At 42.2% G+C, this 25,078-nt stretch overlaps 3 protein-coding genes across 5 annotated transcripts in view; 1 reads left to right on the top strand and 2 right to left on the bottom strand.

The window, feature by feature from the left end:
- Positions 1 to 25,078, top strand: part of RB195_010418 (uncharacterized protein) — a gene marked incomplete at both ends in the record, with an annotated part of 57,256 nt that overhangs the window by 7,746 nt on the left and 24,432 nt on the right. For 2 of the 3 annotated variants that reach the window (XM_064191415.1, XM_064191414.1), the window contains 13 exons: positions 3,141 to 3,237; positions 3,293 to 3,411; positions 3,470 to 3,583; positions 3,642 to 3,755; positions 3,807 to 3,889; positions 7,710 to 7,796; positions 7,880 to 7,947; positions 7,997 to 8,062; positions 11,097 to 11,177; positions 19,870 to 19,986; positions 20,061 to 20,216; positions 20,273 to 20,395; positions 20,456 to 20,596. In XM_064191415.1, coding sequence (XP_064049003.1) covers positions 3,141 to 3,237; positions 3,293 to 3,411; positions 3,470 to 3,583; positions 3,642 to 3,755; positions 3,807 to 3,889; positions 7,710 to 7,796; positions 7,880 to 7,947; positions 7,997 to 8,062; positions 11,097 to 11,177; positions 19,870 to 19,986; positions 20,061 to 20,216; positions 20,273 to 20,395; positions 20,456 to 20,596 — 1,366 coding nt within the window. Of the gene's footprint in view, positions 1 to 3,140; positions 3,238 to 3,292; positions 3,412 to 3,469; positions 3,584 to 3,641; positions 3,756 to 3,806; positions 3,890 to 7,709; positions 7,797 to 7,879; positions 7,948 to 7,996; positions 8,063 to 11,096; positions 11,178 to 19,869; positions 19,987 to 20,060; positions 20,217 to 20,272; positions 20,396 to 20,455; positions 20,597 to 25,078 lie in introns of those variants that run through there. The other variant, XM_064191412.1, reaches the window with a different exon arrangement.
- On the bottom strand, positions 21,186 to 21,683 carry RB195_010424 (uncharacterized protein; the record flags this gene model as incomplete). Its single annotated transcript, XM_064191421.1, has 1 exon — positions 21,186 to 21,683. One exon carries the CDS (start codon positions 21,681 to 21,683, stop codon positions 21,186 to 21,188), a length of 498 nt encoding a protein of 165 aa, XP_064049002.1.
- RB195_010423 (uncharacterized protein) lies at positions 22,390 to 23,540 on the bottom strand (the record flags this gene model as incomplete). Its single annotated transcript, XM_064191420.1, has 3 exons — positions 22,390 to 22,807; positions 22,908 to 23,332; positions 23,409 to 23,540. The coding sequence occupies 3 exons, from the start codon at positions 23,538 to 23,540 to the stop codon at positions 22,390 to 22,392; spliced, it is 975 nt and encodes a 324-aa protein (XP_064049001.1).

Here is a 25,078-nt window from a genome sequence, read left to right as displayed (position 1 = left end):
AATTTTCAAGTCTAAAGGGTCAAGCTGAAGTGGAAAGATCTATAGATTAACACTAACATATTTTGTAAAACTTTATCTTGTCTAACTTCAGAGAATTTGTCTAAATACTGTCAGAGCAGGAGATTCGTACAGGTGTTGCTTGATGAATTCAAGTTTGCCCACACACAGACCTAGTTTAAGATTTAATGAAAGGATGTTCGGTTTTATGCAGATATAGGTAACAGATTTTTGACCTGTTGAAAAATACACATCTTTGGGACTGTGATTATGAGTACAGCCTCATAATTAAGTGCAGGGTTATATAATAATAGAAGCCATTTTTAGAGGGGCATACTTCGAAAAAAGGTAAATAAAATAAGTTAGGTTTGACAAAATACTAGAAGAGCGACAAAAAAGGTGTATAAAAAGGTGGTATGAAAAAATCTAGTCCGAATTAATATCAGGAGATGTCAGATTTTATCTACCGTTTCGGAGCTGCATGTCAATACGATGATGCTTTGACTAAGCGTATCACAACATTTCCCACTACCACAGCTGCTACGCAATAATAATTACAAAGTTCAACATTTTGGAGCGTTGTCAGCCGTATGTTTTTTTTGCTTTTGTTTTGATGTTCAAAACTTTTCCACCTTTTTGATCCATTTTCGAAATTTTATCATTTTTCGCTTTTTTTACTTTCTACGTTGCTAAGTTGTTACCATTTTGTTCTCTGAACCCCCCTTTAAGTTAACTCTATCAAGTGATTGCAATGCAAACACTGCGCGCGACCTTACTGATGCGATGATGGGTGGGCGTGGTCGAGCAATCACAGCTAGTCTACGATCTACCTGCTCTGGCCTACCGACAGTCGCACTGCACGCACTTATTCGGCTGTGGGTGCCTAACGACCTCCCATAGTAATATGATATTATGCCAGATTACAATGACGGCATGATCCTATGTCTTGCTTCCTAAATCCTGACATGTCATCATTTTGTTAAGGAGTCGTGGTTTATACGGTCCCGCAGGCTTAAATCTTAGAGTTCGAATAAATACATGGCTGGAAACTGTGACCCGTTCTGTTAGTCTTCCGTTTCTGAGGACGCGAGAAGAGATCTACAGAATGATGTGGGGGTTGTGGAAGTACTATCTGCAATCTCTAAGAGTCAGCTTGCACTTAATCCTGCGTATGAACGGTTCTGCACAACTTCTAGCTGTGTAGCTTGCTCATGTAGCGGAGAAAGTGATTTGTATGGCATGTGGTCGAGTTTATCGCAGGAGTGGTTCATCGCACAACATAAAAGCCCTCTGGTGGCAATTAAATGGGAATAACTGGAGGTGCACTCTGTATTCGAGCAAAAGAGTAGATGGGCTTACAAAATCGAAACTTCCCACAGCTCTTGAAGCTCACCGTTGAATGCTTCATGAAAATTACAGAAAAAAAACTTCCAGTTACAATATTGTTCTTCGAGCTCGAAAACACAGTATGCAGAACACTAGATTTGTTTTAATTCCGCCAAAAGCTCACAAATAAACTGAAGGAATTGGTCTGGTTGCTATCTCAAACGGCCTTAAACCTTACTAAGAGCTCTATGGCTTTGCAAAAAAACCTTTGTGAATCATAGTTGTTGTGCAATGTGGTCTACTATGTTTCCATTTCCAGCTGATGAGGTAAGCAGAAGTCGACATGTTTCCCATTGAGACTGTTAACGTCTGAATGCTATCAGTAAGGTGACAGGATCCTTGAGAGGATAAATCATTGATTGCTTTTTTCAAAGAGGAGGCGACAACGCGTTAGCTGCTAATGAATTTCAGTGTCAGGCGTGTCTACAGCTCAAGCAAATCAATAAAAATGCTAATGTTCAACATGTTAAGACTCAAGGACAGTCAAACATGGGTGTTACCATTGGAAGAAAATAGGACAGAAACAAAGTTCCCACCATGATGTTAAGAATAAAAAGCGAAAATAGCAAATTCTGCACATTCGACACTAATCCATGCATGTCGTATTCGAATCATTCGGCATTATGAGGGAGATTGTATTCTGTTTGCACTGGATTTGATCCACAGCGATCTGAATAAGAAGATGCGAGTTTACTTCCCTAAACGATTATGTGATCTAACAAGATCACTGGTGTTATTAGTGGTAAAATAAGTTTTGAGGTTTTGTTTTTGTAATTTTGAAGCTTTATTCAGAGATATTGATGCAATGTATTCTATTCAAAGTATTCTCCATCGTTAGCTGTGAGTTTTCTTCATATTTCAGGCAGCCTACGAAATTGGCGTTGAAAAAATTTCTTCGTTTTTTGAGGCGATCCAAGAATCGGCCCAATTTTTTGCTTTTCTGCAAGAAGTGAAGCATTGTTCGGCAATCCCATGGGTAATCGACCGGATCGAGTGGTAGTCAGAAGGAGCACTGTCTGGTGAATACAGCGGTTGGAGTAGGACATCTCAATGAAGCGCCTTCAAAGCACTTTTGACGATTTTTGCAATATGTGGCTGAGCGTTGTCGTGCCGCAACATCACTTTTCCTGTCTTTTGGTATATCTGGGTCCGTTCCAGTCTTCGTGTTCTTTGTCGCTGGTGTCCAAATCGCCACTTTTAAAACGCCGGAACAAGTACTCATATGTTTTCATTGATGGAGCATGTTTCACAGCATATGTTTCACACAGCAATAGATGTCCATCAACTGCACTTTTCTTCAAATCGAAACAAAAAACAGCAATTCTCGCGAATTGTTTTTGTTGGCTCTAAGGCTCGCATTGTTAGACCACAAAGAAAGTATGCTGCTTACGCTTGAGTGGAATGACATACACTGATTTTTACTGGGAAACGATGATGATTTAATGTGAATTTACTTAGAAGAAAGCATAATGCTACTTAATTAGTTACACACTTTTTTTCTTATCCTCTCTATCCTCTTCCCCCTCCCTCACTATGCTTGATTCCCTCTTGACTGTCCATTACTGATGCACAATAGGTGGTTAATAATTATTCGCCAAGCTAGACTTCTAGAAGTCAGGACTTGTTACTGCTGCTTTTAACAGAAAGACGCTGCATACTTTGGGAAGAAGAGAAGAAGGGAAACAAAGAAGAAGAAATTTTCTTCCCAGCTTCTTTCCACCACTAGACGATCATAGATTATGTTCAATCAATTTTAGGAAAGGCGACCTTAAGTTGCCAATGAAATTTATCATGCCAACTCAGGTTGGACCTGCGGCCGTAGCCAGAGGAATTTTGAAAAGAATTTTGCTCCAGGTATCTGCTCCAAACTAATACTCGTAGTTCTTCTTTTGTGTGCAGGATCATTCAGAGCGGGTGTAACCGATTCGAGTTGAACAGAGTAGATCCAACACCGCGAGCCGATTATGAAGAACAAGCATGGGAGTACTGGTATCATGTCACACTAACCCCAGAGGGGGACGAAGAACAGTTGGTGTTTCACGTTCAGTCAAGAGCAAATGTTTTGTTTCTTTGAAATAAATTGTAGCGATGAAATGGTAGTGCGTTTTGTTGAGAGGTTCTGTTATTTTGTTGGCGGAGGTTTCCACGACCAGATCTTGGCTGATTTCCCGGGAGTAAAAACAGTGTTTGGCGAAGTCAGGCATGTTCACTCGAGCATTATATTTCAAATCAATTTCTTGCTAAACGCTCATGTACAGACCACAGCATAATAATGTCACACTAACAAGTATGGCTATTGGCAGTATGCCTAATCCTGGACTTTTCTTTGTCCGAGGTGACTACGTGACAAATTACAACGAAATTTCGAACAGGTGAACATGTTTTGTTATTGCTTCATAAAAGATTTCAAGCATCATTTTCAGCTTTTTTACAAATTGTTTTGGACGATTTGGAGAGGCATCGTTTACAAAACAATCGGATTTGACATCGCAGCTAAAGGTGGCTGGTACGTTCGTATTCCTGGAATTAGTAATTTTTCTCTCATGAGAAAATAATGTTAACACTTGGAGAAGGCGAACTTGTTCTTGAAATCGCCAACATATTTGTACAAAAAGAATATTACTATTAACGTCTTCTATAATTAGAATACGTAGTTTATGTGGAATGTAATTTTTTGGTTTTAGAATAGCAACTAATAAAGAGAAGTACCAGATATCATTTTTGAATTAGCTTTTTTTCATTTTTTTCAGCGCTTTCAAATTGTTGTCAAGGTTACAGCTAATTCATACGATTTTCCAAAAAAAAACGATAGCAACTTACACATTGGGTTTTCTTTGGGGATTCCACACATAAAATCATTCATGTTCATTAGCGAATCTCGCAAATCACAACGTACATCTAAAATGTACGAGAATTATAACTTACATAACATATTATAACTCGGACTGGAAGATGGCTGTTAGGGCACTCTCCTAATAGAAACGAGTTATGGAATTTCTCACATTAAAGTCCTAGCGTTTTAATAAGTGAAGATAGGATAAGATAAAATATAGGGCGTTATTTGATAATTCGAATGACAAAGATCATCATTCAAGCGACTTTGGATGTACCTACAATAATGCATTTCCACTAATCTCCCTCATTAGAGGGAACATATCCGGTTACTTGGTAGGATATCTTGCCAAAAAGATCAGGCAATTGTGGTCTTACTTGATCTTTTTGGCAGGATATCCTCGCAGGTAACCGTATTTGTACTAGTACGTCATCATATTATCGAGATAACACCACATCACTACTAAACGCCGTAAATGACACTGGCAAAGAATTATCCCTGGGAACGTGCGACAACAGGAGAGTTGTTGGAATTGATAACATCGACAACATTAGTGTGGCACTGAATATCTATTTTCTCAATGCACCACTAACGAAATGAATAGTATTTGATCACGATGCTGATGTACCCTTTATCATTAAGTTACGGAAAAGAGGACTTCGAAACTTTCTACCTCAGACTCGAATAAGATTTTCAGATAAAACCTTACCAACCAAAAAATCGATGCTGACAATCATTTAAACCTCAAAATTGACAGCAGAAGAACGCGCGAAAAACTTCACATCGGGATTCAGATCCTGTAACGGAACGAACAGGATGAGAAGCTTGCACCACATATCGCACAGGTGGAATTTCGAGTCAGAGTGCGCGATTGAACTTGCGATTCAATATTTATTCAATATTTGAACGGGGGGCGGAGCTACATGTTCAACAGTGCTTAGGGAGCAGTGACTAGAAGCGATGTAAGGTGAGGAAGAAGTAAAACATTGCGTTGGGGGGGGGGGGGGGGGGGGGGGGGGTGATACAGCTTCTCCTTTTACATCGTGTAGAATTGGAAGAAAAATGACCCTTAGGTGCAATCGAAGATGCGTAGTTCGTAAAGGACAGCTCACAACAACGATCGATTACATCAATTTCTTGCGCTTTCGGTGCAAATCTACTACTTAGAGAATGCGATGAACACTGCGGGGTTATTTGATTTCGGGCATAGGTATGTTGTGAAAAGTGAGTTTGAGCGATTATCGATATTATAGTACTTATGTGAACTTATTCTTGCCATATTGCATGGACCGCTGACTGGGCGATCACGAGAGCGAATGGTTGGAATGTCTCATTCGGATCCGAAGAACCATCCGAGATATGGCGCGAGTTCCCGCATTATCGACAGACATTCCCCCTTGCGGTTCAATTAAGGGCTTTTGGTTTGGATCCAAAGTGACTGCAGCGATTTTCGAGCCAACGTTTTAGATTCGTGCGCTAAGATTTGGTCCCTAATTTTAAAGTCGGCTCCGTCGTGTTTGTGTTCTATGAGCACCTAAAGGTGTCCATCCTCGTAACCTATTCTTTCCGCTCACGTGCTCTTTGATGCGGACACACAGCGGTCGTGCCGTTTTACCGACATACTCGTTGCCGCAGTTCATGCAAGAAATCAGGTAGGTTATATCGGATCTCAAGCAGTCTCCTGGTCTACCCGTGGGACAAATAATACAGTTCGGTGTTGTAAGGATGGTATCGTACAAACGATTCCGAACTAGCTGCCGTTTCAAATTGTTCGGTGGTATTTCAACGACCGAAGTTAAGTCTGCTCTCCTCAGATACCGCCTAATGGCAGTGCTCATTTCATCAGAGATACAAGGAAAGCAAAGAGGTATCTTATCTGAGGTGGGGATTTCCAGTTGCAGTGCTCGTTCTATTCGGCATCGTCTCGTTTCAGACGTTCGGATTTCATAACCATTGCAAACAGCAATTTTGCGAGCCAAAGTTAACGATTCCTTTCTCTCCTTAGGTCCAGTACAAACGGTTTTTTTCCGTGCGAAACATGTTGTCAATTACAGCTTTCTTCATTTGAGATGCATGAGCAGAGAGAAAATGAACCAAGATGTTCTTATTACTGGGCTTACGATTACGACCATTTCGTTTGGCACGTAGCGTTTGAGATAAAAATCTGGATGTTCAAAAAAGGAAGCCAATTGCCCTGTGGTTTCTCACTAGTAAGTCTTAGGTAGTAAGTATTGAGCCATATACCTGCACATTTAACAAATACCCGTGTGTTCCTAGACAACTAAGCGCGGCACAACTGACAAGAGACTGTGTCATGGAACCCTTTCGACGTCGAAGCACTGTATACGAATGTATCTAATGACTCTGCGATACAAGCTATGTTCGAACTGCTGAAAGAAAACTTAAGAATCATCAATTTATACGGTTTCTCAATTTCCCAATTGATGGTTCAAGGCGTGCCTTGACTGCGCTATCTTCACATTGTTTTCAAACGCATTGAACAAAACGAACCTCACCGCCCGAATTCACGAGCTATGCATGTCTAGGTTGTGAAATGAATATAGTGAACCACATAGTCTTCCACCCGGAAGGAGAGAAATGAACTTCATGTAGAAGATCTGAGAAAATTAAGGATGTAAAGAAAACCATTATTTCTCTTTTCCATGCTAACCTCTTTCTTACCAGCTGCTCATTTATTTCTTGTTTTGACCTATGATTCAAATAATCTTGAAACTTCACAACAGGAGGGAAATGAGATCAGCATAATAAATACTCAATGGAAAGTGATGCATGGAGTATTTCGCTATGCGGATTTGAAAAAGATTCTTAGCTCTTTTTTACGCTAGCGACCGAAGATAAGAGACCTTGTAACGTTTACCAAGGAAAGCAAAATGAAGTGGGACAAACATAGAATGCATTTCAACGATAATGTTGGACTAGAGTAAACGACTAGATTCCACGCGATATTAAACCCGCTACCGGAAGACCGCCATCACTTTGCCCAGATTTCTTCAGGAAGTACTTTAAAGAAAAATTTGATGCTTTTTGAATTCCTGCGGATAGATTAGCCGCTGAGCGACTCTCATTTGACTGGAGTAAACTGAGCTATTTCTGGCTCTCCCTCGAGTAATTCGAAAAACGAGAGGAAACACAGGTGAAAGTTCAGTTAAAGTTCAGTTGCATTTTTCCCCAAGCACAGTCCTTAAGTTCCAATCGAAGGCTAAGCTATGTATATATATATATATATATATATATATATATATATATATATATATATATATATATATACACATATATACAGCTAGATATACAAATATATAGCTAGCTATATAGCTATATATACATATATATCTATATATAATATACGCAGAGACAAGAGACATATACATACACACACATCATTCGTACAGACAGGTATAAACACAGGTGACAATATAAGCCCTTTATTATATACCACAATATCGAATTTAACATTTCACTGGGCTTTTTCTAGGAATGCAATCGTTTTTATCTTTTTCTCACTTCGAACATGACAGAAGATATCTCACGCTCTTTTTTGCTGTGCGTTTATGTGAACGTGGTAAGTTTACTTACTGTATTTTCTTTCCACTGAGCAACACTTGTTATTCAATTCTATTAATGGTATATTTTTTATTGTTTCAGAGGAGAAAATGGATGGACTTCGATATGCGGCTTATAAAATTAGTTTACCATATGCTGCCATTGTCCAGGTACAAACTTTTGAGTTTGTCCGATCGTGAGAGAGAAATTCCAATTTAGATTATTATTGATGTTGGTGATTCACACAATAACACTCTTTACTTGAGATTGAAGTATCCACCCCAAGTGGGTTTACTTTCTATGCTAATTTTGTGAAAATTCTACTCCCAGATACAACGGTGGACAACATCGATTACGAATATAATCGGAATCGGGTTGTCGAACATCTTCACTACTGTATGAGAAAATCGAAGATTTTTTTAAAACCACTAAGAGACGCCTCTCTCCGGGCGCTCACGTCCGAGCTTGCAAAGCGCCCCAGAAAGGCAATAAAAGAAGGCCTCAAAGAGGGGTGAGCAACACTTGACTGGAGCTGCAGATGCGAAAGCAAAAACATTCGCTCCCTTGTCGGAACTTCGATAATCATTGATCACGAATGACCGCTCTCTGTAACCCAGACTGAACAACTCCCGCATCGAGAAATAGGATGGTGAGGGCCAATCAGAAGTTCTACTCAGATGTCTTCAACAGCCATGTCTACCTGCCTCTTTACGGTCTGGGGGTGCAATTTGTCCCAGGGCTCCTGCCTTCCAAAGTACAACATGATATCATGTCGATGAAGAACCGTACTTCACCAGGTCTGGACAGGATCAAGTCTGAACACCTTAACAACCTATCGCCAATCCTTATCAACACTCTATGGAAGTTTTTCACCTGTCATCTGTCGGAAAGCGAGTTCTCTAAGCAATAGGCAATTCATTTTGCAGATATTCTAATCAATCAAATTTCTCCACAACTAAACTAGCGACAAACTTTAGGCCAACTTATTCAACCACTAACGTAGCGACCGCACCAAATGCTTACTTTAAGTTGGATAAGACTAGTAGTGACCGCTGATTGATCGATCACCAGACGAAAATCTCGTATTCAAATCAGAAGAGCCATGCGACATATGGCACGAGCTGTGGCTTAATCGAGAGGCAGTACTCTCCGTGATTCATCTTAAAGTTTTGTCGTGGATTCAAAATGCTTCTAGCGATTTTAAAGCCGTTTTAAATTCGTGCACTACGATTTGAGCCCTGACTTCAAAATAAATAGGCTTTGCCGTGTTTCTGTTCCATGGGAGCCGAAGGGCCGGCTCCTGTGAGTTAATTTTGCCCTTTACTAGCTCTTTGATACGAATGTATAGTATAGTTTCACCAATATATTCGTCGCTACGGCTTGTACATGAAATCAAGTGATTTATGCCCGATCTCATGCAATCTCGTGCTCTATCTTTGTGATAAATCATAGAGTTAGGTATAGCACAGAGATTATAGGCCAAGCACCTCCAAACTAGTTGATGCTTTAAGTTGTTAGGTGTCTGCCTTCCTCAGACTCCCCTCAATGGCAGTGCTCACGTTATCGGACATATTAAAGATGCAGAAAGGCATGTTATCCTTGGAGTTTAAAACTGTAGTTCTCCCACACCTCGGTCTCGGTTTAGATGTTCGGATTTCGCAACCGTTTAGAAATTAAAAGAAAATTAATTTAGTGTAGAAACAGCAATCTCCGGAGCCAGAGTAGACGATTCCTTTATCACGTCCACTGCGAACGGTTTTTTCTTGCGGAACGTGCTGCTAACTACAGCCTTCTTCGTTTTAAGTGGATAAGCAGAGAGAAAGTGCACTTTCACTTTCACGAGATGTTCTTTTCACTGGGCTTTCAATACCATTTCGTTTGGTACCTACTGTTCAAGATCCAACCTTGACGTTAAGACGATTGGACGCTGTAAAAAGATCAGTTTCTTGCTGAACCTGGACAAGGCGATGTTCCTGAAGAACGGTTTCTGATACGTAATTCACACTCCACGGACCGGATATATGTTCACTGCTATTATGGTCATAATATATAATAGCGGATTTAGTCCATTTGAGTGTGTGTATGTGTGTGTTTGTCTGTGTGTCACAAAATTTCAAGAAGGGGGGTGAGATGCAATTTCGGATTGGCGTGCCGGCGTCCTATAGCTATAAACTGGGGTGCGACGGGTCCCACGGCGTCGGATTGGTGCGCTGCAAAGCTGTAAAATTAAAAAAGCTATAGAATGGGATGAAACGAGTCCAACGGCGTGCCGTAGTGCAGTAGTATCGCGCAATAACTTCGTGTGCATGACGTAAATGATAAATGAGACGTCGCAACCGTTTCATACCCGTGGCCACTGCCCATGATGTGTTTCACACCTACGAGACTCCTTAGCGTGTCTATTTCCTTGCACGTTTGCCTGAGGTTGGTAACATGCCTTCCTTAGAAAGTGGAAACATCCATTCATTTTGTTTTTTTTTATATCATACTAGGTCCTAACATAATCATAGAAGAAAGTTGGAGCATTTTCTGTGGTCGCTTTACGCAAGTGAAGGGGAGGATTCAAAGCTCAGCCTCACGTTAACGGTCGAAGATCAGAGACGCTGTCGCATACGCCGAGGAGAGGAAAAGGTATGCCGGACACAATCGATGGATCAGAGCTGTAAGGAGTTGGATACCACGTTATATCAAAGCAGGAAGACCGTCCACCCGATGGACGGACTTCTTCATGGGGTCTTTCACAGACAGATTTGACGCTCTTATAGTCCCTCGCGGGATGAGATGTCCCTTTGCTACTACTGTGACTACTGTATACGATTGGGTCAAAGATCAATCAAATCAAAGTGGTACCCGCTCGACCATATTGATTAACAGCGGAAGCATAGGTGATATATAGGTGATAGAGTATTTTACTCATCCACTGTAATACGGAAAAATAATGAGAAAAAGAGCTTACTGTGGGGCTCGGTACATAAATTTGCTGAGGACGAGTCACCTCACCTGGACTCAGCACGTTTTTTGTCGACTGTGTAGTCGGGTAATAACGGGATGGCGCTTGGTACGGTTGCACTCGAAGAAGCGCAGCTGAGCCAACTTTACGATCTCTAGCGGCACTCGGCTACTGCTGAGATGAGTAAGGTCCACCTCGACCACAGCTGTGCGCAGCTGCCTACGCAACTACCATTCGTGAAGAATCAATGGTTAGTTGTTCATTTCTCAAAATATAGATTCATCTTACTCGTTCACGTTGACTTCAAGTAGTACACCACTAGAAACTTGTCCTGTTTTCTTTTTTTTTTCGAAAATTTGATAACTTAAGGTTTGGCAAGCAGTACCACGGACACAGCAATGTCGTAGCAAGAACAGGCGCATTGTCAATATGGAGCAGTGCAAAGAATGGGTAAGCCAGCTAGTTAGATTCACTTATTGATTTTGCTCTTATCTGAATGGATACACAAAAAGAGCTATTTTGCCTTGCTTGATCTTACGATGCATTTTTTTCGTAGGTTTACCCTGCGGTTTACCTTGCGTTTTTTTGGAACGGACAAAAAGGGAAAGTGCTTGGTGATAAACGTTTTAAACCATGGATTAAGTAGGCTTGTTTAATAGGTTCTCACAAGTGAAATAGCGTTTAGAAATGTGAGTGGAATTGTTTATTATTATATGTTATTATTAGTTCTGTAGAACAGTGAGATGGAAACCACCTATTCATCTCTGATAATACAAGGGATGCTTTGAAAAAAATGTCCCACTGTTCCGTGTCATGATGTTTTTTTTTTACTTTTTTCCGCTTTCTAAGCATTTCTGTTTGTCTGGCTTATCTTTTGTTATCTTTTACCTAACTAAGTGAAAGTGGCACCCTACGCCTGAAGAATAGCAACTAATGCCTCGCAGCCATCGATAGTACCTAAAACCGTATCTCGCAGATAAATAATGTCTAATAATGTCTCTGTGTCTGTAGATACAGATGCTTCGCCTCTAATACACCCAACCTGTCGTTTTCATTTTATGCAGAGAATAGCTAGAAATGAAGCTATGAAAAAGTAAGATGTAGAAAACAGCTTAGAGAATGTCTACAAAATAATAACGACATAAGGTCGCTGTCCACACAGTTGTTACAGTTGTTAGGACGTAAAATGTGTGAGATTATGGGATTTGTGAAAATATATGCATGTCAGTATCTTTTCTCCACCTTTTTCTTTTTATAATCCTTATCTGTGTGGGATGGTCAAAGAGGTCAATGTAGGTCACGCATATCACTATCATCAATGAGCGTATCACCATTTGGTATGGTTTATTTTTTAACTGGATAGGAGGATTTCCTTTCCGTCTCAGTTTCCGATAATATGAGCCATAGTCGTATGTAAGAAGTTGTTGCGTCAACTCGCTTTTCACTTCTTTCTCTTTCTCTTCCAATTTCCGCCGCCCTGTCGCGACGCCAACATCGCATCGTTGGTTCGAAAGTACTAGGGAGGAGGGGTCTAGGTGATCCAAAACGGCCGTGGGTGCTGTCCAGCTGGTGGCGCGACAGCCGTAATTACGCTGTAATTGCAGCGCTGAAGGGAGGTCAGCAGCGGTCAGGTGTGGGTGCATCTTGTCCCGCACCCGTTTTTCCCGTGTAAACCGTATCGAAGGGGATTGCTGGTTTAGAAGCTCGAAACAAGTGTCCATCTCGTCTTGAGTGGGACATATAATGCAACAGCGATCAATATAATGACAGTGCAGGAATGGTTTTCGTTCCAAGATGGGTTGTTCTATTTTAGACATGAATGCAATGGCTAGTGTGGGAGCTAGTCTTTGCCCCATGGCCAAGCTCCTGACCTGTCAGTAGTAGTGTCCCGGACCAGTAAAATATGGAGCACTCTAGACATTCATCCAGGATTGTCATGATCTGCCTTATGGAAAACCCTCACAGGTTTAGAATGTCTTGGTCTACGAGTAGCTCGAATACGACTTGAATTGCAGTGCTGTTTGTGATTGGTATTGGTATAAAGGTTGGTATAAAGTGGAGTGACATCGAATGATTCAATGACAAATTCTTTTTCCAAGCGCGCTCTTCAAAGTTGCTCAAGAAACATTTTGGTGTTCGATTAACACCAGGGTGCGCCGGAACATACTTGGGAATTGAAGCAAATATAACTTTTAAAAGCCAAGCTATTCTATCAGTAGGGCAACCTACATTGCTTATCATTGGAGGAGCTTTGAATACCCCTGGTTCTTCTGAGGGATGAGCAGAAGGAAAAAGTTTGTGTGGTTTTACCAGTAGGCGTAGTACCGGGCAATTAGGAGGTTCGTACTTCAGTCGTGTGATCATTGTTCAATGTGAACATGATCACACGACTGAAGTACGAACCTGTACGATCACATGCAGCTTTTCCCGTCTCGACCCAGGCTCTATTAAAATGATAACCTTGTTTTTTGAACTCTTCATGTGACGAAGAGGAGTAGAATGTTGCGTCATTAAGGTGTTGCTTAGTGATAGCCATGTCTAGATCGCGTGATATGACTACAAACTCTCCTCACCTCTCGGATTTAACAGCTCCATATTTCGATGATAGGAATACTACTACAGACAGGTCAGGGGTTTGGCCATCACGACTAGGAAAGACTAGCTTCCTCGCTAGCCATTACATTCATGTCCAAAATAGAACAACTCATCCCGGAACGAAAATCTTTCCTCTACTTTCATTACATTAATGACTGTTGCATTATATGTCCCACTCAAGACGAAATGTACACCTGTTTTGAGCTTTAAAACCAGCAGTATTCTTATTTATCTACGATTTACACGAAGAAAATGCCCAAAGAAAATCCGATGTCCCTTCTTAACGTGGGAACAGATCGGTCCAGTGGTGAGTGGAAGACACGATGGTTTCGAAGATCTAATAGTAAAAACATATTACTCCATTGCCTTTCCGCTCATCTTTGGAAAACCAAAAAATCAGTCACTGGGAACATGTTTGGGACAGCCGCAGTGGAAGTGTGTGGTCCAGAAGACCAAGCGAGAGTTGTGGAATTACTTCCTACAGATCTCAAGAAGCAGTTAAGCCGAAACAGAAAATACGATCGCATTTGTCTGTATGTGCCATCATGTACCATGTAATGTGCCCATTTGGTAAGGCAAGCGATTGCATAGTCTCTGGTAAACTTTATTTAATTTCGTGCAAAACATGTGCAGCAACAAAACAAACAAAACAATATATTGGCGAAACATGGCGATTTCTTTGCGTTTGTATTAAAAAACATCTAGATGGGATGAAGCATTCAAACGCAGCGACCACTCTTGCAGCTCATCGCAGTCAATGCCATGAAAAGGCTCCTTTCTGTATACCTTAGGATCCTACCGTACAAATCCGAAATTAAGGCTCGCAAAACTTTGGGGATGTTTCGTATAAACGCTAAAAGTCCAAAACTGAATAGAAAAGAAGGGACCAACGAGCTAACTCTGTATCGAGACCTTTGCGGATTTTGATCTACAGTCATGTGCAGGTCGCATCCTAATTAGTATTAGTGGAGCGATTCTATTACGTGGAGTTCCTAACTAACATCACGGCAACGCAGCTACTTAAATAAGTACAACGATTCGCGTTCTTTTGATTTCGGTTTGGCATCTTATGGCGTTCTTATGGTGTTTAGCATGATATGATTTTATGATGAATTGTTCTGGATAAAGCATTTAAGAGACCAAAAAGTTAGCCGTAATAAAGAGTGTTAACAATCTTGGCTCTTGCTCCAGTTTGATAGTCGACATGTTGCAATTTTTATATTATTTATTTATCGTTGGCATGTAGCATCACGTAATTTGTACGGAAGAACTTCAGGAATGATATATTCATTTTTCCTCAGATGGAGACTGGTGGACATAGTTGTCAAAAAAGACCAGAGTAGAAGTTTTGGGTGATTTTTCTTTTTAAATTTCTCATCTCGACACAATGTTCGATTAGGGCTCCGAAGACCAGTGCTTTTTTGTTTTGCGATTGACGAAGCCTCTGCGGACCTAGCGGATGTTTTTTTACGCCTTTGCAGCTTCAGCCAGCACTTCTGCTCTTCTCTCTTTAAGTTTTTCTTTTATCGCCTCTCTGGAAAGCTTTCCGAGCTTGGGCGTGTGTTTGTGGTTACCTGTGGCTGCTGCAGCTCTACGCCGGTGTATTAGCATAGGAGATTCCGAAGACATTCGCTTCTTAGTGGCTTTAAAATAATCTGTTCTCTTTATGCGCTCGAAAAGATGTTCACGAATGATCCTCCTCGATGTTGTCTACTGCGATATCTACGCAAAAACTGGATATCGAAGCAAAGTTGTCTCAGTTAAAGGCAGTCCTGGGATCTCACTCTCGGAAGCTTGTGGCTTTTTCTCCTCTCCTTGTGAAGGAAAACTTCCCTTGAATGGTCTGATCTGTTATAGAACTTCGGCACTATAACGACATCCGTCAGACGAAACCTTTTGCTGGCGATGATGTAGCCAGTTTCGTTGTAATACCCTATATCGGATGATTCCCACGTCCAGAATTGAAATGTCGGCTTTCGAAGTTAGGATTTTCTCTGGACGATTTCTGTGGTTATGAAAAACTCTGGAAGTATTTCTCACCGCTCGTTTTACCGCAGGCCAGAAATGGGGCTCTTAAAGGGTTTCTCTGGGCCAATTTTGGTGTCGCAATCACTAGCAATAGACTTACAGAAAATATTAGGTTGGTACAAAATTAATTTCGGTTTTGAGGTATGCGTAAATAAAGCAATTTTTTAACCTAAATTATTTCGTCTGCAAACAACACATGCCGTCCTGCTGGTTTTTTTTTTCTGCTCTTTCAAATGCATATATAGACGTCGCTCTATTTTTTTAGCCGGCCTTTTGCAGGGCTCTGAAAAATCATGAACCGACGCTACTATCGATATCGAGTCATCATGCTTTACGAACTTAAATTGGGACACTTCGTGGCAGAAGCAGAAGCGTAACATTAGCAGGGCTTTTGGGTCATACTGTCCTTGCAAACGGACAGTGGAGCTCTGGTTTGAAAAATTCACTTCTAGTGATTTTGATTTCGAAGAAAAACCGAGTCGTGGTCGCACGTCGTCACTTGATAATGAAGATCTGGAGGGAGCCGTGGAAGCAGATTCGGAGACTAACACACGGACGTTAGCAGAAGACCTGGGCGTACATCATACTACAGTAGTTAAACATTTGGCAGAAATTGGCAAGGTGAACAAGATGTCAAAGTGGGTGCCTCACGAGCTGACCGAAGAGCAGGTTCTGGCACGTTGCGGCACGTGTTCTAACCTTCTGATTCGGTTGAAAAATGAGTTTTTCGTCAGTCGTATTATAACTGTCGATGAAAAGTGGATTCTTTACGGTAATAGGAAACGCGAATTTTCGTGGGTACATAAGGATAATCGTCTAAGCACTTTCCCTAAAGCCGATTTTCATCCCAAAAAAGTCATGCTTACAGATTGGTGGTGCTGCAGGGGTTTAATCCACTGTAGCTTCATGCAACCAGGGCAGACAATTACAGTAGAGTCCTACTGCTGTGATATAGAGCATATGGATGAAAAGTTGTGGCCGGCAGTGGTGAATAGAGAAGGGCCGATTTTGCTGCAAGACAACGCAAGGCCACATACCGCACAAATCACTCTGCAAAAATTAACCCGTTTGGGTATAGAAGTTCTCCCTAACCACGTATTCCCCAGACCTTTCTTCAATAGGCTATCACTTTTTTCGAGCTCTTGATTCACATTTGCGTCAGCGACAGCTCACTAATTCAGATGATGTTGAAACTGCTTTCCATAATTTTGATGATTTCTGTCATCTCAGTTTTTACACTAAAGGCAGAGGTCTATTACCAGTTTGTTGGAAAATATGTGTAGATTCTGAAGGTTTTTATTTTGATTAAAAAGCTTGTGTTTAAGCTGAGTAATAGCAATTTGAAGTATGCGGTCCGTTTCCGAAATTGATTACGCATCAAACTAATATGTTTATCTTGGCAGAACTTCTTTAGGTCTGTCTTCGACTTCTTCGTAACTGGATGTTGGAGCGTAATCGACGAAAACGATCAAGCGTTGAACCACATCTTTTCATTCCCAGACTTTCTTTTTTAATCGTTCTTATCGCAGCTGTTCGGAAGGGTTTATTGCTTACTTGTATTTATGAGGTCAACATAACCAGTAACTCCTCAACTGCCGCATGTTCCTGAGAACAGCTCTTCTCTAGTTTCATATACAGGATGCAGAGGGTGGCGTCTTCTCATCTGTCAGACCGACGACGTTGTAATTAATCTTCCTGGTTTGAATCATAAGATTTTCAATGGGAGCTATTGATGCAAGTGTATGCACGCGTTCATATAGTCATTTTAGTATTTTTCGCCGTCGATGTTGTCCATTGTGGTCACCGTAATCACCTTGACTCCGGTTGTTCTTCGAACTGGCGCCAGTAATCCTTCCATTTGTCTCGATCGCGTGCCAGAGTCGCCCAATGGTTTTTCCTTTAGCGTGAGGCACGAAGAGCATCGAATTTTCTTTCAATGAGATTGTGAAGAAGTCTGACCATCAGGTCGGCGGCCTTCCTCTAGTGCGCTTAATATCGCGGGAAACCCAGTCGCTCACGGCTCTGGTCCAACGGTTGTCGTTAACGCGCGTTACGTCTCCAACCCACCTCATTTTACTTTCCTTGGCAAACTTCAGCGGTCTTCATGTAGTGCGCTTAAGGACATCATCCCAGGAATCTGGGTTAGTATGGATTTCCGATGGCGAAAGACTATGCGGAGTCGTAGATTGCAGAAACGGGTGGGTAACGCTCATTTCTTCCTGATTACTTTTAAAAAACGGTCCGAAAGATGCGGCGCATGCACAATATTGACGCGCTCCAATAGTATTCGTAGGAGAAAACAGGATGAACGGTGTTGTTGAATAGGTGAACACGGAGTTGGGTGTTCCTATTCTCCTTCACTACATCGTCGATGCTCTTATACGCGCCCCACAAGCTGCTCATCTCCTCCTGCCCAGCTCGGGGGTCAGTTCGTTCATTATGTTTAATTCCCGACCGACGGAATAAGGGTAGCTGCTTCGGATATGTTCGTTCTGTTGAGCGAGAATAGGAAATCCGAGACCCATCCGTTCCGCATAAACATCGTCTTTTGCAGATTCAGCTGAACACCGATGAAACCACAAGTTCCGTCGAAATCTGTCAGCATTTGTTCCGCTTGGTTAATGCTGGGTGTTATCAGTACGATGTCATCAGCAAAGCGCAAATGGAGTAGCTGCAGATCATCCACCTTCACTCCTATTTCGTCCCATTCCATGTTTCACATTGCGTTCTCGAGAGTGGCTGTGAATATTTTGGGTGAGATTGTATCACCCTGTCGAACCCCCTCTTCACGATGATATTCTTGTGGAATGGCGAAATCCTGGTCGTGAAGTTGCTGTACAACTCCAGAAGTAGCTTTATATACTGAATAGAGATGCCTTGGTTGTTCACAGCTTTCATGACCGCTTCCATCTCAACTGAGTCGAAGGTCTTCTTCAAGCCGATGAAGGTGAGACAGGAGCGACATCTCGTGCTCTCGTGATACCTCGATGAGTTTCAAAACAGTGTGAATGTGGTCAATCGTGCTGAATCCTTTTCGAAACCCTGCTTGTTCGCACTGTTTAGGAACAGATGGTGAGGAGGCATGTGGAAATCCCTATCAAAGAGATCAGAGTAGAAATCGTGGATGTTTTCTCCATTCACTTTCTCGACACTATGGTTGTTCTATTTTGGTTCCTTAGAGCACTTATTCTCGTCTTCAACCAAGACTTCTGCTATTCTCTCCTTGAGGTGTTCATTTATCGCCTCTCTGCAAAGTCTTGTGCGCTTGGACGTGAGTTCTTGGTTCCCTGCGGCTCGTGCTGCTCCACGCTGGCGTATCAGCTCAAGAACGTCAAGAGACAGGCGACCTTGGTGGTTTTTAAACTCTCAACCTTCTTCGTGCATTCGTGAAGGTGTTCAACGAACCGATCGTATTCCTCGTCGAGTTGTCCATTACGGAATCTTCCCAAAAGCCGGCTAGCGCAGCGAAAAATCTCAGTTGATGGTAGTTCTGAGACTTTGTTCTCTGAACTTCGCAGCTTTCTTTAATCTTTAATCAATCAAGGCGTTGAAATCACCAACAGTGACCTTGGTGAAAGTATGGTCTTCTGTATAGAGCTTCTTCAGGTCCATATAAAAAGCTTCGATTCTTCTTCTTCATAACTTAGTGTTAGAGCATAGAACGAAAATATTCAAAACTGGTGCTCATCCACATCTCATCTAGTCCATAAACGTCCGAATAGAGACGTAAATTGAACGAAATGAACCGATGTTCATTGTTGGCGTGTTCGTGTTGACGACAACACAGAATCTACAAACTCTTCTACTGTCGCATGTTCCTAAGATCAGTTTTTCTCCAGCGTCATACACTGCGTTCAGTGGGTGGCGTCGACTCGTCTTGGTCAGTTAATCGTAACTAATCGTCGTAATTAATTTTCTTGGCTTGGATCATCAGATTTTCAGTGGGCGCTTTCGATGCAAGCGTACGTACGTTATAAGTACAGATCGTCATCCTAGTCGTTTTCCGTTTTGGTAGCTTGGATGACTCCTGCAACCCCGTCCTTTCTGGGCTGTCGTACCAGGCTTTCCCCCGAAATCAGGAGGCTTATTACTATAATTTGCACATAATGTTAAAACCTCTAGCCCCATAAGTTTTGGGGAGGACGCTCCAAGAGTGGACAAATGAAGCATATTTGTTGAAGATGATTCCAAACCCATCTTTGCACTAACGGATCGCTTGATTGCAGGGTTTTAGCCGGACCGACGTGAGGGATAGTTATGATTCTTTTATAAGTTAATTGTAGCACAGCAGAAATAGTGCTATTCCCTACGTAGGTTCGCGACTAACTGGCTGTGATTCCTTCAGTAAGGGAGATTCGTGATCCAAAAACTTTATTTCCAGAAATTTTTAAAGTTTCATGTTAAGTTATTCACAGACTGAACAAGTCTTTCATTTTATAAGAATTCCAACAAGACTGGTTTTGTCTTTAACATTGAGAACATGGCTTGTCTTACTTATGCTCGTTGAAGAACAGTGTAGGTACGCGTTCTGAAGTGGCCTGGTGACGAACGATCAAATGGTTGTTCCAGTGAAGCTCTTGCAGACTGTCTATATCTTCGTGTCACTCTGCCGAAGAAAAATGAAGATGGAAATCAGGTCGGTGGGGAAATGGTTGAGGGGAGAGGATGAAAAAATTTTGTTACCAGAAAACTTTGTGGGCTTTTTTTTAGCAACCAACATATCATTTGTTTTCAATTGCGTCTCGAATGATGCAGAGGTCAAGTTCCAAAATCTATTTTGGATCTGTTTTCACTACCAGACGAGATCTTCCCCCTGATGTCAGTGTTAGGGGTGTAGGCTCTTTTCGCGCGGACTATGCTGCTAAGGTTCTTTTCCTTGACTTCCTGGGGGTTATTCATTTATGTCAGCAAGCTTTTTGCAGGCCCTGCTTTCTCGTGGTGCTACCGTTTCCGACCAACTTTTAATAGATACATGCAAAAGTCGCAAGGAAGATGAAATGGTGGCCAACCACATTTTTTTTGAAAGAGTTCGATGGTGCATGAAAGTAAGCTGTTTTTCATTGGAATCCTTGCAGTTACATTTTCTGCTTTGTACTGCGGTCTAGGAATGTAGTCGAGCTTGCGAAGAAGCCCTCGAAAATCTTCTTTGTGCAATAGATGAAAGAAGAGTTATGGATCTCCTACGGGCCTTCCATAAGATGTACACGGTAATATCGTTATTCAGTAATAACATTGCCGTCCACTAGAGTGTACTTTTGATTTTGTCTAAATTTCACAAAATGGTTCAACTCTACTATCTTTATGCTGGGATCTAGTAAAACTTAAGAGTGCTGAAAACTAGGAAGTATGGGAACATTTGATGTTTTCTTCTCTGACTAACATTCTGCACCGTGCATACTTTATATTCTAAGTTCCTGTTTTTTATGGTTCCAATGACCACAAAATTCCAGATAGAATTGCTATTTGGCCACCTTAGTTTACCGACTATGAGCCCGGATTTCTTCACGTAAATATAGTATGCTCTTTACCAATATGTCCAAATAGGTACACATTTGATCACCTTGACTACTTTGACTCCCGTTTATCTTCGAACGGTCGAGCGGGCGCCAGTAATTCTTCCATTTGTCCCGATCGCGTGCCAGAGTCGCCTAGTTCCTCCTCTCGCGTGGGGCACGAAAAGCATCATAATTATCTTTGAAGGACATCGTGAAGAAATTTGACTATCGTGTAGGCGGTCTTCTTGTAGTGCGCTCAATTTCACGGGGAACCAAGTCACTCCCCGCTTTGGTCCAACGGTTCTCGTTAACGCGCATCACGTCTCGAATCCACCTCATCTTACTTTCCTTGGCAAACTTTGAGCGTCTTTAATCTTCCATCGCTGACGTAGAAGAGAACTTCGAATCCCGTCCCTCTCAATTGCGTGAACTGGGATACTCCTACCATCACTCTCTCAACTGCGCGCTCAATAGCGCTTACCCCGCCTTCTTCCTGCTCGCGAAAAGTCCAGGTTTCCGAAACATAGGTCAAAGCAGGAAGTACGGTGGTGTTGAAGAGGTGAGCACTGAGCCGGGTATTTCTGGTTTTCTTCACTACATCCTCGATGCTCTTATACGCTCCCCAAGCCGCTCGTCTCCTCTTGCCCAGCTCGGGGGTCAGTTCGTTCATCATGTTCAACTCCCGACCCAGATAAGCGTAGCTGGTGCATTCGGATATGTTCGTTCCGTTGAGCGAGAATGGAGAATCCGAGACCCATCCGTTCCGCATAAACATCGTCTTTTGCAGATTCAGCTGAAGACCGATGCATCCACATGTTTCGCCGAATTCGGTCAGCATTCGTTCCGCTTAGCTGATGCTGGGTGTTATCAGTACGATGTCATCAGCAAAGCGCAAATGGTGTAGCTGCCGACCATCAACCTTCACTCCCATGTCGTCCCATTCCAACTTTCGCATTGCGTTCTCGAGGGTGGCTGTGAATATTTTGGGTGAGATTGTGTCACCCTGTCGGACCCTCTCTTCACCTCAATGATGATATTCTTGTAGAATGGCAAAATCCTGGTCGTGAAGTTGCTGTACAAGTCCCAAAATACTTTTATGTACTGAATAGGGATGCCTTAGTTGTCCAAAACTTCCATGACCGCTTCCGTCTCAACTGAGTCGAAATCCTTCTTCAAGTCGATGAAGGTGAGACAGAGCGGTGTCTTGTACTCTCGTGGTACCTCGATGAAACAGTGTGAATGTGGTCAATCGTGCTGAATCCTTTTCGAAACCCTGCTTACTTGCTTGGCTGTCCTCCATTCAAAAATTTTCAATCCTATTGAAGATCACTCCTGTAAAGAGCTTGTAGATGACGGACAGTAAGCAGATGGGTGATAGTTGCCGACGTCACGTGGATCTCCCTTCTTATACAACAACACGGTCTTGCTGGTCTTCCACTGTTTGGGAACAGATGGTGAGGAGGCATGTGGACATCGCTGTCGAAGAGATCAGAGTGGAAATCGCGGATGTTTTCTCCATTCACTTTCTCGACACTATGGTTGTTCTATTTGGGTTCCTTAGAGCACTTATCCTCGTCTTCAACAAACACTTCTGCTATTCCCTCGTTGATGTCTTCATTTATCGCCTCTCTGCAAAGCCTTGTGCGCTTGGACGTGAGTTCTTGGTTCCCTGCGGCTCGTGCTTCTCCACGCTGGTGTATCAGCTCAAGAGTGTCAAGAGACAGGCGTCTCTTGGTGGTTTTAAAACTCTCAACCTTCTTCGTGCATTTGTGAAGGTGTTCAACGAGCCGCTCATATTCCTCATCGATGTTGTCCATTGCGTAATCTTCCAAAAGGCCAGCTGTTATAGCGAAGGGATCCCAGTTTGTGATAGTTCTGGGATTTCGCTCTCTGAACTTGGCAGCTTTCTCACCTTTCCTTGTGAAGGAAAATCTTCCTCGGAGGAGGCAATGGTCCGATCCCCTATAACTTTGGCATAACAGCGATGTCCGTTAAGCAGAATCTTTTACTGACGATGATGTGCCCAATTTCAGTATGGTAACCTCCAAAGGGTGACTCCCACGTCCAGCGTAGAGAGGAGGACTTCTGGAATTGCGAGTTCCCATGGATGGTCTTAGTCGTCATGATGAACTCGGAGAGCCTCTCCCCCTGGTCATTCCATTGTAGGCCGTGGGTCCCGATGTGAAGTTCCTCCGGCGTTCTTCTTGGGCCAACTTTGGCGTTGAAATCGCCAATTATGACTTTGTAGAAGGCAGGATCTTCTCGGTAGATCTTCACCGGGTCCATATAGAAAGCTTCGACTTCTTCTTTGTAGCCTGAAGTGGGAGCGTAAGCGACGAAGATAGTCAAAGCTGGTGTTGGACCACATCTTCTCATCCGCAGATGTCCGATTTGGGTCGTGAGTTGTTTGAAAGAGTCGATGTTCTTCTGCCATACTCGTGTTGATGAGGACGCCAACTCCACCAACACCTCTACTGTCGCATGTTCCTAAGAACAGTTCTTCTCCAGTTTCATATACGGCGTTGAAAAGGTGGCGTCGTCTCGTTTCAGTCAATCCGATGACGTCGTACTTAATTTTCCTGCCCTGTATCATCAGATTTTCGATGGCCGCTTCCGATGCAAGCGTACGTGCGTTATAAGTACAGATCGCCATCCTAGTCCTTTTCTGTTTCGGTAGCCTATATGATTCCTCCATCCCCGTCTTTCCTGGCGCTACCGTACCAGACTTCCTTCGGAATCAAGAGACTCTTTTCTATTACAGTGACATGCGTAAAATCTTTAAACCCATTGGCAGGTTGCAAGCCTCTAGTTTCATGAGTTTTTAGGAGAACGTTGCGTTCTCCCGGAGTGGACATATGGAGCTTATTTGTTGGAGGCGACTCCAAGCCGCCTCTCTTGCACCTCCCAGTCACCTGATCGCGGGCTTTTGGCCGGACCGACGTGCGGGATACAAGGATGTCATGAGTCAGTCCTGGCTCAGCAGAAACAGGGAGTCCAACACCTGAATCCACCCGCGTCTCTGGACAAGCACGAGGTCGCTTTTGCTTTGCGATAAGCCCCCCATCCGTCACCCGAGCCACTTAACCTCGCGACTAACCGGCTGTGATCCATCTAGTGAGGGAGATCCATGGGGGTACACATTTACATTTCCAAAAATAGTCAAAAACAGTCCCAACACTACCGCTCAATAACTTCAAATGAATTTATAATGAAGTAAGTGGGACATTGTGAAGTGTTTCATGCTTGTAAAAAATGTTCGTGTCTCTTTTCACCCCTATGTATTCCTCGCATATTTATTTTTCTGTACGTTTCCTTCATCAGGTGTGTCAGCCCCTCCCACCTCCGCTCAGAATTTGGAAACACCCGTGCAAACGCTTATTTAAATACTAGTCAACAGTTTACGTGATCTGATGTGGAACTTTAGTTTCATGATATTTTAATTTTAATGATAAGGTTCACACCATTTCATGTTTACACATCATTCTGTGCTAATTGTTGAGAAGAAAGAGGAGTATCCAAATTTTGGCGATATCAAGGAAATATAGGTGTGAAACTAAGTATATTTATATCCCATAATGTAGTTTTGATGCATTAGGAAAGAAAACTGGGAGAAAGCGTCGTTAGAAAAAACACAAAATTAGTTCCACAGAAAATTTCTTATCATTAATATTTCTATATTATTTTATCAGTCTGAATGTCCGGCTAAAGTAGGACTTCAGACTTTTTGTGGTGTTCGCTTCACTCCCGTCCACTGATTAATGAAAATTAATAGTTGTTTATTATTTATTAACATTAGATTAGTATTGTTATAACAACGCTTCCTTTCTTATTTCCTCTTTTTTTTATTATAAATAAACGCGAAAGGTTTCATAGTTTTCTTTCTAAACGCGCCAGTTCTACACTTGGAGAATACTCAAAGTTCAGCTTCAAGCACTCATTCGTTCCCAACATAATGTAGACACGATTTGAAAGTGTTACTCGAAGTATGGGTTATCCTCTTGTTTGTCCCTAAAAGTTATCGCGGAATAATGTTTTAACATGTAATGACGTGGACAACATCATCGTACTGGTAAAGATTGCGTTCCACGTCAGATCATATAATCAGCTCGCATACTATTTAAGCAGCCGTTTGCACGCGTGTTTCCACTTTCTGAAGAATGGAGGAGTCGTAGAGGTCGAAATGAAACGTTCGCAAGGTCCCATTTACCTTTTGCGACATGCGCACGAAGTTAT

This window comes from Necator americanus, chromosome III, assembly GCF_031761385.1.
Source record: "Necator americanus strain Aroian chromosome III, whole genome shotgun sequence".
In the NCBI taxonomy this organism is placed as follows: Eukaryota; Metazoa; Nematoda; class Chromadorea; order Rhabditida; family Ancylostomatidae; genus Necator; species Necator americanus.
Note: the sequence above shows the minus strand (reverse complement) of the source record. Positions and strands in the feature narration are given on the sequence as shown.